General features: G+C 33.1%; 1 protein-coding gene across 3 annotated transcripts in view; it reads left to right on the forward strand.

Annotated features, from left to right (window-relative positions):
• The window catches only part of CAPN7 (calpain 7), a 41,646-nt gene that overhangs the window by 9,054 nt on the left and 20,169 nt on the right, over positions 1 to 12,423 (forward strand). For all 3 annotated transcript variants that reach the window (XR_012014944.1, XM_072792842.1, XM_072792841.1), the window contains exons 5-10: positions 1,805 to 2,005; positions 3,902 to 3,988; positions 7,681 to 7,807; positions 8,631 to 8,716; positions 9,962 to 10,055; positions 11,721 to 11,867. Coding sequence is in view for 2 of the 3 variants with exons in the window: in XM_072792842.1 (XP_072648943.1) it covers positions 1,805 to 2,005; positions 3,902 to 3,988; positions 7,681 to 7,807; positions 8,631 to 8,716; positions 9,962 to 10,055; positions 11,721 to 11,867 (742 nt within the window). In the remaining variant the exon portion in view is untranslated. The remainder of the gene's footprint in view (positions 1 to 1,804; positions 2,006 to 3,901; positions 3,989 to 7,680; positions 7,808 to 8,630; positions 8,717 to 9,961; positions 10,056 to 11,720; positions 11,868 to 12,423) is intronic.

Below are 12,423 nucleotides of genomic sequence, written 5' to 3' on the forward strand. Positions count from 1 at the left end.
CACCTCCCATTTTTAAGCTGAGATTTGGAGCAAGTCTGCCTTCTTCCTATGGGTGAATTTATTCCTCTCTAGTTCCCTGCTTTAGACTCAAGAAATAACAAATCAGTCAAGACCTGTTTTACTTAGTTTTTGCTATGTGTAGAACAATGATTATGATGTTTGAAGTGGAAGGCTTCTCTCTGTTGTGTAATACCAGATTTCTGGGGAGAACTTCCAGAGAGCCTTCCAGAGCTACTATTAAAAGTAGAGAAATTGAGAATGAGCTGGCCTACAGCCATTCACATACCCCCAAATTATACCATATGTGTAGCTCCTTCAATTCTGCTCAAATGTCACCTTTTCAATTAAGCCTGCTCTGACCATTTTATTTAAAATGGAATCTCCACCAGTATTTTTCTCCTGTTTATTCTAACAATCTTTCATAAAGCTTTAGCACTTTCTAAGGTATATGAAATTTACCAATTTATCATGTTTGTTATTAGTGTCCATGTCCCTTTGAACCCTCCAACCCTCCATGTAAACTCTGAGTGTAGAGAATTTTGTCTGTTTTGTTCAGTACTATAATGACCTAGCTGAGTGCCAGACATACTACATATGCTCAATAGGTATTTGAGAATGAACAGATTTGCACAAGAGTTATACTTAAAGAGTGTTATAGATGAAGGAAAAGGATGAAAATTGCATTTGTAGTTACAGCGTGAATTAATAAAGTTACCTCCTTCTGAGGTTCTGACTAGGTAGCTATACTACCCCCAGCCCTTCTTTTTTTTAATTGAGGTACAACAGTCATCCTTCCTTTTCATTGTCATCATCTAACATTTAGCTTGTCTTCAAATACATTAGAATATGGGCACTTGACACATAGTAATCTTCTCCATTTTCACTTTTTTCACTAGTCAGGTGATGTTTATGACCTATGTGGATAACCATCCAGTACCCTCTGAGTGCTGCCTAAGCACAGAGGGGTGGGTCAGTCATTGGCTCCTTTGAGGGTCTGTTCAAAATTATGGATCCTCTTTCTAGGAAAAAATGTACATAAGATTTTTTTCATGTGCATTTTATGTAATTTCAGAGTGTTCACAAGATTCCTGGACCTCAAGAACTTCTGTTTTTTTTAGCTTGCTGAACCTTTGACAAAACAAAGCCAAAATTCCCTTGAACATCATGTGAGACATTCCATGATCAACTCTTTCCCCTGGTCTCATCTCCTTCTGCCTCTCATTTGCACTTTTCACAGGGTCTTCTCCCATTATTTTGAAGTTATCATAACTCGCTATGCTGTTTTATACTTCTGCACGTGCTATTTTCTCAGAATGCTCCCTCACTCCCCAGGTGAACTACTCTGCAGCTCAAACATCAATTCAGAAAATCCTCCCTTGACTCACTCCCTTTTTTTTTTGGTTATTAAGGTTAATATCTTCTGCTGTACATTCACTCGCATGTAATACTTCTAGCATTTGTCACTTTTGATGCAGTTGTCTTTCTTTCCCCCACAAAACTTGTAAACCCCTTAAGAGAAGAGATTGCATTTTTTACTTTCTTGTGTTCCCCCTTACCTTGCATAGTATCCGACATGCAATAAGTACTCAATTAATGTTACAGTGCTAATATCAATTAATGTATATCAGTTGTGAAATACTTTTGGAATAGCTTAAGTGAACTGCTGGCTGGTATGTATGGATCTTATACACTAATTTTACATTAGGAATGCTTGACTGGTTCTTGAAGTAAACTTTATTTTCTGGAAAACTTAAATCTGAGAAGAAAAACTAAAACAATTTTTCTGTACCTCTTTCTATTATAGAGCAGAAGCATTGAGTGAGCCTTTAACAAAACCATTATGCAAAATCAAGTCCACAAATAACAAACCAAAGCCACCTCCAACAAGAGCACATTTCCCACTAGGGACTAGTCCTTTCCTTGAAAGACCTCAACCCTTTATAAGTCCTCAGTCATGTGATGCACAAGGACAGAGATATACAGCAGAAGAAATAGAAGTTCTCAGGTAAATCAGTTTATGATTCATTGTAATGAGTAATTTTGTTAACGTAATCAATACAGGTAATTTTATTTTTGTTACCACATCTTAACTATAGTGTGTTGTGGTTTTATTATGAAATTATAGGGCAGCCCTGGTGGCACAGCGGTTTAGCGCCGCCTACAGCTCAGGGCATGATCCTGGGGTCCCGGGATCGAGTCCCACGTCAGGCTCTCTGCATGGAGCCTGCTTCTCCCTCTGCCTGTGTCTCTGCCTCTCTCTCTCTGCATCTCTATGAATAAATAAATAAAATCTTAAAAAAAAATTTATTATGAAATTATAAGTTATATTGCCATACAGCCATAACTTGAAATAATTAAAATTTGTGCTAATATATTTTAATACTAGCAATTGTACCAGACATCCATTTTTCTGAAAATCCTAGCGTCCTTTAAAATCGAGCACAAACAGCAAAATAGAGTTATGGCAGACTGCTCTTACTCCATGCAACTGGTAACCAGAGCCCTAAGGGGAAAAAATTGTTACCTTGAAATAGTGTAGGCCTGGGTCAGCAAAGGGAAGCCTGAAGCTATGAAGTTTTTACAGTTCTTTAAAGGGTTATAAAAAAAAGAAAACAAAACCAAAAAAACAGAAGAATATGTGACAGAGACCTCATTGCAAAGCCAAAACAGTGTACTGTCTGGTCCTTTACAGAAAACATTTGCCACCTCAGAGTCTGGAAGTAGCCTCAAGGGATATTAAAAATTCAGAACAACAAAGATGAGGAAATCCTTGTGATTGCATTCTGAGCCAGTGTAGATGGGATTTATCTCCAAGCCAGTGTGGCTGCTCTTTAGTTGGAGGAGATCCAAGCTGCCTAGAGCTGTGCAAGTCCTGTAGTTGCTCAGTTTAAATTTCCTAAAATTACGCCAAGAGTGTTCTTTCAATTGTAGCAGCCGCCTGAAAGCAGTTTTCTTTCTTCCTACTGAAGATTTTAATTCTTACACTAAAGTGACTCATTTTGCATAGAAAAGTTACATATGACCCACCATAACACACAAAGGACAAAGAAAGGTGGTTTTGGAGCTGAGAGACAGTAGCAGTCCAACACTAAGGCTACTCAGCATCCCTATGCTCCTTTCTATACACATTTGAATTTCATTCTATAACAAAAAACCTGTATTTCTATCTAACAAAATTCAGCTATCCTCATACAGGTGAAAAGTTCTCATCCTTTCAAAATAAGGATACACAGTCATTGTATCCATTGCTCACTATATTAATTAGTCCTTAAAGTCAGTCTCACTGAATATTGTTACCTAAGGCTAAATTGTGAAGCTGCCTTGCAACTACACTTCTAAATAAAATGAGGGAAGGAAACAGAAGAAGGAAATAGTTGATACATACAAATAAACATGCACACGAAGTAAGCAAAGCTCCTACAAACTACATTTCTTTAATTTGTCAAGTGGCCATAGCTTCCTTTTTGTACTGCCCATTCCTCATTCTCATAACCAGAAGATAGGAAGAAATATTTTCCAGAATTGTAAATGTTACGTTTTTTAAATTGCAAAGTAACTAGGTAATTGCTTTCTCCCTTTTGGCTTTGGATAGAATTTGTTTTGTGTCTTGATGTCAGGGATACTCTCCATACTTTTAGAATAGGTTTATCTTGAGACCATAGTTTAGTTGTATAGAATGCTAGTCTTAAAAGAATAGCTCTTACTGGATTGAATTGACTCAGTTATTTTTTGGTATTCAACTATTTTGTGAAAATTTTATTCAAATAAAGATATCAACAACATGAGATGGTCATTTTAATTTTATTATAGTACTGTACTTTGTCATGTAAATTTTAAATAAGATTGATAATTAAGGTAAATTTGAACATTTACTTTAGATTTATTTCCTTGTGTTTTATAGGACAACATCAAAAATAAATGGTATAGAATATGTTCCTTTCATGAGTATTGATCTGAGGGAACGTTTTGCTTATCCAATGCCTTTCTGGTAAGTAAGCACTATTGTACTTTTTACTTCCCAGATAATTTTAATATTTCATTAGTTTTTCCATACTCTGAAATCCAATTTAACTCATAGCCTTGAAATTGAAATTTGTAATAAAAAGGTTTGGAAGAGGGGTATAGTTGTGGGGAAAAGGTAAGGCAACAAACATAGCAAGAGTATCTGTGTTGTCATTTGCCTGGAAATGGGCACACATGGCTCTCCTTTTGCCTACCATTGCACTAAAACAGTACCTGACACAAAGTAAGTACTCAGTAAATATTTGTCAAATTGGTGTTTGCATCACAACTGCAAACGCAATAAAGAAATTAAGTGGAAAAGTGGAATGGAATGATGATGTTGCTGTTTACTAAAAAAAAAAATCCAGTTCAAGAAAGGGTTAATTTTGAAAATGTTGATTAGAACAGCTCTCCAGATTGTGACAGCTTGTGTTAGAGACTTAAAAATGTTACTTTGTTCATGACTCCCAGCTTCTACTAATTCTAAGGAAATAAAAATTTGACTGAAGATGCATATAATAAATTAGAGCATTCATCAAAGCATCTGTTAGAGCAAAAATTACTGAAACAAATTAAATATCCAACAATATGGGAATGATTAAATAATGGCACATCTATGTTATTACAGTAAATGTTTATGCTACTAATAAAAAATACATCTTTCAAAGATGTAGAGAAAATGCTTGCAATTGAGCAAATTTAAAAATATAAAATTTGGGTATTTTCTTTGGGAAAATTTCTGTATTTTTTTTTCTTTTCATGTATTTATAGATATGTAAAATGTAAAAGTACACATCAAATATTTACAGTGGTTATCTCTACATAGCAGAATTGGATGATTTAACTTTAAAATTTTTCAGAATTTTTGCAATGAGTGTGTTATATTTATTAGAAAAAAATGAGAGTTGAATGTTTATTATATACCAAATATATAAAAGGTTCTATAAAGAGCGAAATAGCTGCTTTCTCATTTTCTAGTGTTTTGCAGTTCTTAGATGGGCAAAAGTTAGACATGTAGCCAATGAGTTATCAACCTAATTTTTTTCATTCAGGCAATCATATGCTGGTCACTGATTGGAGTCTAAGAAATTTTTGTATCTGAGAAGCTCTATAGCATTTGATCGATGTTAAGGGCACAAATTGTAAAGCCAAACTGTCTAGTTTCATATCCGGTATGATGCTGGGCAAGTTGTTAAATCTCTCAGATTTAAAATAATAATAGAATCTACCTCATGGTGTTTGTGATCATTAAATTAGTTAAAACATATATAAAGCACTTACTAGTGCTGGTTATACTGTTACAAGGGTTAATATAGACAAATATCTTATTAAATTCTAAATTATATTACAAAGTTTGGTTGTTCAATTCAGATACTTAAAATGTTTGAAGAGAAAGAGAATTTTTTTTTAATTTATTTATTCATAGACACACACACACACACACACACACACACACACAGGCACAGAGGCAGAGGGAGAAGCAGGCTCCATGCAGGGAGCCTGATGTGGGACTCGATCCCGGGTCTCCAGGATCACACCCCAGGCTGCAGGTGGCGCTAAACCGCTGAGCCACAGGGGCTGCCCAAAATGTTTGAAATAAACAAGAAGTTTATTCCTTTGACCAGTAATTTCAGTTTAGGAAACAATTTCAAAAAAATGTTTATAGATCTAGTCAAAGATTTCTATAAAAGATTCATCAATTTTGTAATTGTGAAAGTGTGAATCAGTTATTTTCATATGTTCTTAAATGGTTATATCCAAGCAGAGATGTAAACTTGAAGTTCCAGTCTCTGTATAATAAATTAAGATAAATCACGGTTTTAGTGCTCATACAACAGAACATCTATAAGAATAATACCGTACAACCATGAACAATCAAGTTTTTGAGAAATCAAAAAACATAGGGAAATGCTTACAATATAATTGAAACAGTAAAATATCTGCAAACTCCCTTAATTTAGGCATAGCACCTGTCAACAGTTGGAATTTTACATAATTTGTATAAGATTACTTGCTTACTGCCAGTCCTCCATCCTGGGTTATAAGTTCCATAAGGACAGAGAACATGTCTGTTTTAATTAAGTTACACTCCAATGCCTAGTGCAGCGTCTGGCATCTAGTTGAGTACTTAGTAAATACTTGCTGAATTAAATTTATAGAAAAATCAAGAATAAATATTAGATTACTCTAATTAGGAAGATTTTTCCTTTCTGTTTTCTAGATTATTTTATGGTAGAATACTCAGAAGAATAAGTAACAGTAAATATTTCAAAATTCAAAGGCAACAGACTGATAAAAAAGGGCTCCACAATTTATGAATTTTGGTTAGAAAGATTGAGTGATTTTTAAACATTTTTTTCCTGTTTGGGTCACGTATTTTTAAATCCTGAAGTAAATATGTTGAGTATAAATTATATTTGTAAAATATTTAGTATCTTTAAAGTTAGAACACTGATTTTGATAACTTAGTGATGACTTTTGAAAAAACACATATTAAGGGATCTTGGATTTACTCTATATTTTCATATGGCAGGTTAAAAATACAAAGCGATTATAGATTTGAATTAACTTTATATTTTCCTCTAAAATTTTGTGATGCTTGTCTTTAAATTATTCTAAATTTGTTCAGCTCACTTTCTATTTACAATCAGTTACTGTTGTTACTATATAGGTACTAAAGTGTCACCTAGAACACTAGTGTTCTATGACATGATCATCAGAAGGTTTGAGAAGTTTTATATGATAGTCTTAGAAACTTGCATAAACCTTGGTTTATTAAGTATTTACAGATACCCTCTAATGGAAAAAACAATATAAGAGTTTGTAGATCACATATGATTACAAAACCACCTTTTACCTAGAATCACTATTTTTTGGAAAAAAAACATGTTATATTGCTTTGTCTTATTCTAGAAATCTTATGAAACCTGAGGACTGTTACATTGTAGAAGAGCTTTGAGGAAAGTTAAATGTTTTTTTATTTTGTGCTATACATCAATTTTAGAGAAATATTACACAGTATATTCCCAACGTGCAGGCAGAGGGTAAGGGATACAAATGGTGGATATGGCACCAGAGACCTGGGTTCAAATGCCAGTTCTGCCATTTTTTGGCTGTATGACCTTGACAAGTTATTTAATCACTTTTAAAAATATTTGGTTTAATGGAATTGTTTTAAGGATTAAATGAATAGTGTATATAAAATAGCATGATGTCTGGCACATGGTTATTAATCAATAATTAGCTACTCTTATTGCTAGCTTTGCAGAGAAGAGTTTGTCAAGAGCCCTCATAAAGATCTGTACCTTCCTAGGTCCTTTTGAATTGAATTAGCTTGTATTATTGTTAATGGTTCTACTTTATTGAAACTGAATTTCTTGAATATAATGATACTAACTTAAACTTTTAAATTATATTCTTAAAGTAAATATAAATGAATTTAGTTCCTTTCCTGTTTTCAGTTATAAATATAAGATGAGCAATTGACTGGATTCATGGTTAAGTGTAAAGAGCCAGATTTGACCAGAGTGTTATTTAAGGATGATAAAAGAATAGCTATGATCATTATGCCAAATAAATAAATAAATCCCTAGGAAATTTAATTTTGTTTTTGTGTCATTTTTAAAGATTAATTGTAGTAGTAGTAGTAGTAGTATTTAATTTTTATTATTACCTCAGTGATAGATGGGGCAAACTACCATTATCACCTAAACAAAAAGCTACATTTTCCAAATGGGTACGACCAGAAGACCTCACCAACAATCCTACAATGATTTATACTGTGTCCAGTTTTAGCATAAAGCAGGTAAACATTTTATACAATTTTATATGAAAGCTAACATTTTGAAGTAATTTGGTATAGATTTGGGTTTTTTTTTTAATTTTCTTATATATTTGAGGTGCATGAGTATATTTGGAAAAATTATTCATTCTGTATACTTTGACTTAGATGTACTAGGAAAATATAAGTATGAATACTGGTTTGAGCAATTACAGATTTTTATATAGATCCTATTAATCAATAGGTCTTGCAGATGAGAAAGTTGAGGATCTCAACGTTACCTTGATAAGAGAATAGATTTTTTTAAAAAAAAGAAAGAAGGTATTAGGCTTATTTAAAACACTTCAGTGGTGGAACAACAATATGGCTTTATTGTTACTGTATTCAATTAACTTTGCATTGAAATACAGATGTCTTCCAGTTAGTATAAAAATAACAGTCCTGAAATACTATGATTGAAGAATCTTTTCATATGAATATTCAGTTTAATTGGTTGTATTATAATAAACCAACTTTTTTTTAAATGCCCTTAGATTATGCTTAAAAACATGTGGGTTCAGTGAGTATGCTTTTTATTCAGAAATTTTATTCTGAATTTCATTTATTCAGAAATACATCATCCATATTTGTTCCAAATTAGTTTTATTGAAATATCCTACTCAGTTTTTCTAGGATTTGTCTGAATAAAATATGAGTTGGCAGTATAGCATTTCTGTTTATTATTTTGATATTCAAGTAATAGTTAATTCAGTATAAAAAGCCAGTTGCTTAGGTGCAGTGCTTAAATATTGTGGTTATGTTGAAATTACATAAATGAATTAATGTATTAATAAATTCTTATTAACAGACAATAGTATCAGATTGTTCCTTTGTGGCATCACTGGCTATCAGTGCAGCTTATGAAAGACGATTTAATAAGAAGTTGATTACCAGGTAAAGTTTTATATTTGTCCCTTTAGCCCCTTTCATATAATCGTCTCTTAACTAGAAATTAACAGCTTATGTCTTATCTGCCTAGAAAGTGAAGAAGGCATATCACTTAGAATATTGTGGCCCTCTATGTTAAGCAGATGATTTGTGAATGTGGAAAGATTTCCTAAAATAGCCTAAGAACATATGCACATGTGTTAATATATATGAAATAGGTATGTTTTGAAATAAGTGAAATTGGTTAAAGTAAAATGATATCTTACTCATAATTACACTATAGTATATGGTAGCCACTAGCCACATGTGGATATTGTATACTTGAAATGGGCTAGTCTGAATCAAAATGGGCTATAACTTTAAAATGCATTAGACTTTGAAAACTAAATACAAAAAATATATAAAATTGGAAAATATTATCAAATTTTTATAGTGATTACACTATTGAATAATATTTTGTATAGGTTTGGTTAAATAAAATATATTAAAATCTCACCTTTTTTTTAAGTTTTAAATGGCAACTGGAAAATGAAAATCTTTCTTTTGACCAGAACTGCTTTAGCATGTACTGAAATGTTATTGATGTATTTCTCTCAATTTTTAAAAGTTCTATTAGCTAAAAATCATTCACTGTAAAAATTAAGCATTATAATTTTTTCATGCATCTTTTCCTGAGTGGTTTTTGTGTAAGTCCTAAGATTACAAAGATAAATTAAATACAGGCCTTAGTTTCAAGCTATTTGCCATCTTGGATAAATAGATCACATAAGTAAATAATATGTTAGTGTAAAAGAAAATTGATACTGATACAAGTGTCTTATTAGATAATTTTGTGTGACTTTATCAGATAATTTTGTGTTAACTTTATCTCTGTCAGAGTTGTGGTTAGTTGCCTTAGTTCTGGTTAATTGAAATGGTCTCAAGAATCTTAAGCCAGTGGTAGAAGATTATTTTAACTAGCATAAAACATATCCATTTAATAGAAAATTCATTAGAGTATATAATTAAAAACTTTGTATTTTTCAGAGTATTGTGAAATTTATGACCTACTGTATGATCTCATAAGATACTTTATGTTAAATAAGCACTTTGATTAGGGTGAAATTCTTTTTCTAGGCCTATTATAGAAAAATATTCTTCTGTTTATTTTTATAAAATTGCCAAGACAATAGCATATGTCTAAAATATCCTGCATAGTAGTTTATATTGAATATTAATTTGGTATTTCAATATTTATTTTCCTTACAAAAGCATAATTTACCCTCAGAATAAGGATGGTGAGCCAGAATACAATCCATGTGGAAAGTATATGGTAAAACTTCACCTCAATGGTGTCCCAAGAAAGGTGAATAATCTTTCCCCACCCCAACCCCTTCTCTCTCTCCCTTCCCCACTTTTGAATATTGAGTAGAATCATTAAGAAATGTTATCTGTGTAAACATTTAAAAAGATTTTGAGTCTGGTGTTATGCATATTACTACCAATAACATCATATGTTAATAATTAAAAATAAAAATTAAGAAAGTCTTTTTAAAAATGGTTTTGGGAAATTTATAGAAGATTTCAATAAGTAACATTGAGCTAATGATTACTAATGCTTAAACCTTAATCTGATAGTTCTTAATTGATTAAAAGGAAATTGGACAAACTAAATCTAATAAGTCACAGGAATTTATATGTGTAGTCATAACTTCAACAAGCCTTTAAAATTATATTTTCCTTTGTGAAATACATACAGTTTTAAATTACATTAATTTCCTTAAGTATGAATTTGTTGTAATGGCCTGACATTGTTGGGATTCTCTAGCTCTTATCTACTCAGAGGTCCAGGAATCAACATTAGCATTACCTGGGGACTTGTTAGAATTGCAAAATTTTAGGCCTCACCCTGAACCTACTAAATCAAGAATCTGCATTTAAACAAATCCCCTGGTGATTTCAGTCTGAGAAGTTGCTCTGTGACTCAGCGATACTCAAATTTTGGGATGTGTAGAATCACGTGGAGGCTTTAAACAAAAATTGCGGGCAGCCCAGGTGGCGCAGCGGTTTAGCGCCGCCTGCAGCCCAGGGCATGACTGGAGACCCTGGATGGAGTCCCACGTCAGGCTCTCTGCATGGAGCCTGCTTCTCCCTCTGCCTTAGGTGGTACAAGTCCTAAGATTAGGACTTGTACCACCTGTGTCTCTGCCTCTCTCTCTCTCTCTGCATCTCTATGAATAAATAAATACTTTAAAAAAAATAAACAGAAAATTGCTCTCTCACCCCCATACCCCCTCACCCCAGGAGTTTCCATTTCAGAAGTTGTGGGGGTGGGGCCATAATCTGCATTTCTAATAAATTCCCCCGATAATGGTGATGCTAAGACCCTCTGAGAACCCCTGCTGGTTCTTAAAAATTAAGCAAAATCATTGAGAATGGTTTTTCAGAACTGTAATCTTTAACCCTTTATTTAAAGAATCTTTGAAAATAATAGTTGCATGACTCTCCTATTAGTGTTAGATCAGAATTCTGCCTATCATCTTGTTTCCCAGATCACTTTATAATGTGACTTAGAAACTGTAGCTTTGTGGTAATCACTTCCTCTATTAAATGTATTTTTTAGCCATACTGTTCTGTTTTTACAACTGTACATAACATGAGTCTTTTTGCAGGCTTAGTAAAGTTACTCCTAGTAATACTGTGATTTACCTTAATAGTGAGGCCCTTTTATAATTATTTTGGATATAATGTACATTTCTAGAATCTGTAATAATTTTGATGGTATAAATCTGTTTAACCAGTTGGCTCATGGTTATCACCTGACAGGGAAATTAGCCTATAAAATTGAATGAAGACATTGTATAACATTTTATAATTGATCAGATTCTAGAAATATGAAGCTATAATTACTTTAATAATAGGCATATTGTGCGTTTTATTTCATTTGTATGAAAGGTATTTTTTTTCCTTGATAGAAAGGATTTTAAGATATTTTGTACCACCTAAGGAAATTAATGTTCTCTTTCTCCAGGTGATAATTGATGATCAATTACCTGTTGATCATAAGGGAGAATTGCTCTGTTCTTACTCTAACAACAAAAGTGAATTATGGGTTTCCCTCATAGAAAAAGCATATATGAAGGTCATGGGAGGATATGATTTCCCAGGATCCAATTCAGTAAGTATCAGGATGATCCAGACACAGATTTATGCTATCTAATATGACTATTTTAAATTTGAGAGATTATAGATGATATTTTTGTTTAAAGGAAAACAAAACAGTATCTGCCCTGAGAAATGTTTCTCAGTCTACCTTATTAGGGGAAACTGTATTTTCTTTTACAAGGATAGTGCATTGTAAAGGATTCAAGGAAACCAAAAATGTATGTCTGCGAGATGTTGGGATGCAAGACCAATTGGATGGTCTTTTTTTTTTTTTTTTTTTTTTTTTTTAGACTGCAAGCAACATTTGGGTTTTATAAGAGCAGAAACACCAGCCCAAAGGTTATAATTTGGACCCAAAGTCACATCTGGGGTTTCCACTGGAATGGTGACATTTAAAACTTACTCTTCTGCTCCAACCCAGGAGGAAAGGCCCCCTCTCTGCTGGCCGAGGCCTGCGCACCAGGGAACCTCCTAGCACCACCCCTTGGGTCATTGCAGCAGGGAGCTTGGGGCCCGGGGCATCCCCAGGGTTTTAAGAAATGTGGCCTTGAGTGAGCTGGCTTTCATTT

Source organism: Canis lupus, chromosome 22, assembly GCF_048164855.1.
Source record: "Canis lupus baileyi chromosome 22, mCanLup2.hap1, whole genome shotgun sequence".
In the NCBI taxonomy this organism is placed as follows: domain Eukaryota; kingdom Metazoa; phylum Chordata; class Mammalia; order Carnivora; family Canidae; genus Canis; species Canis lupus.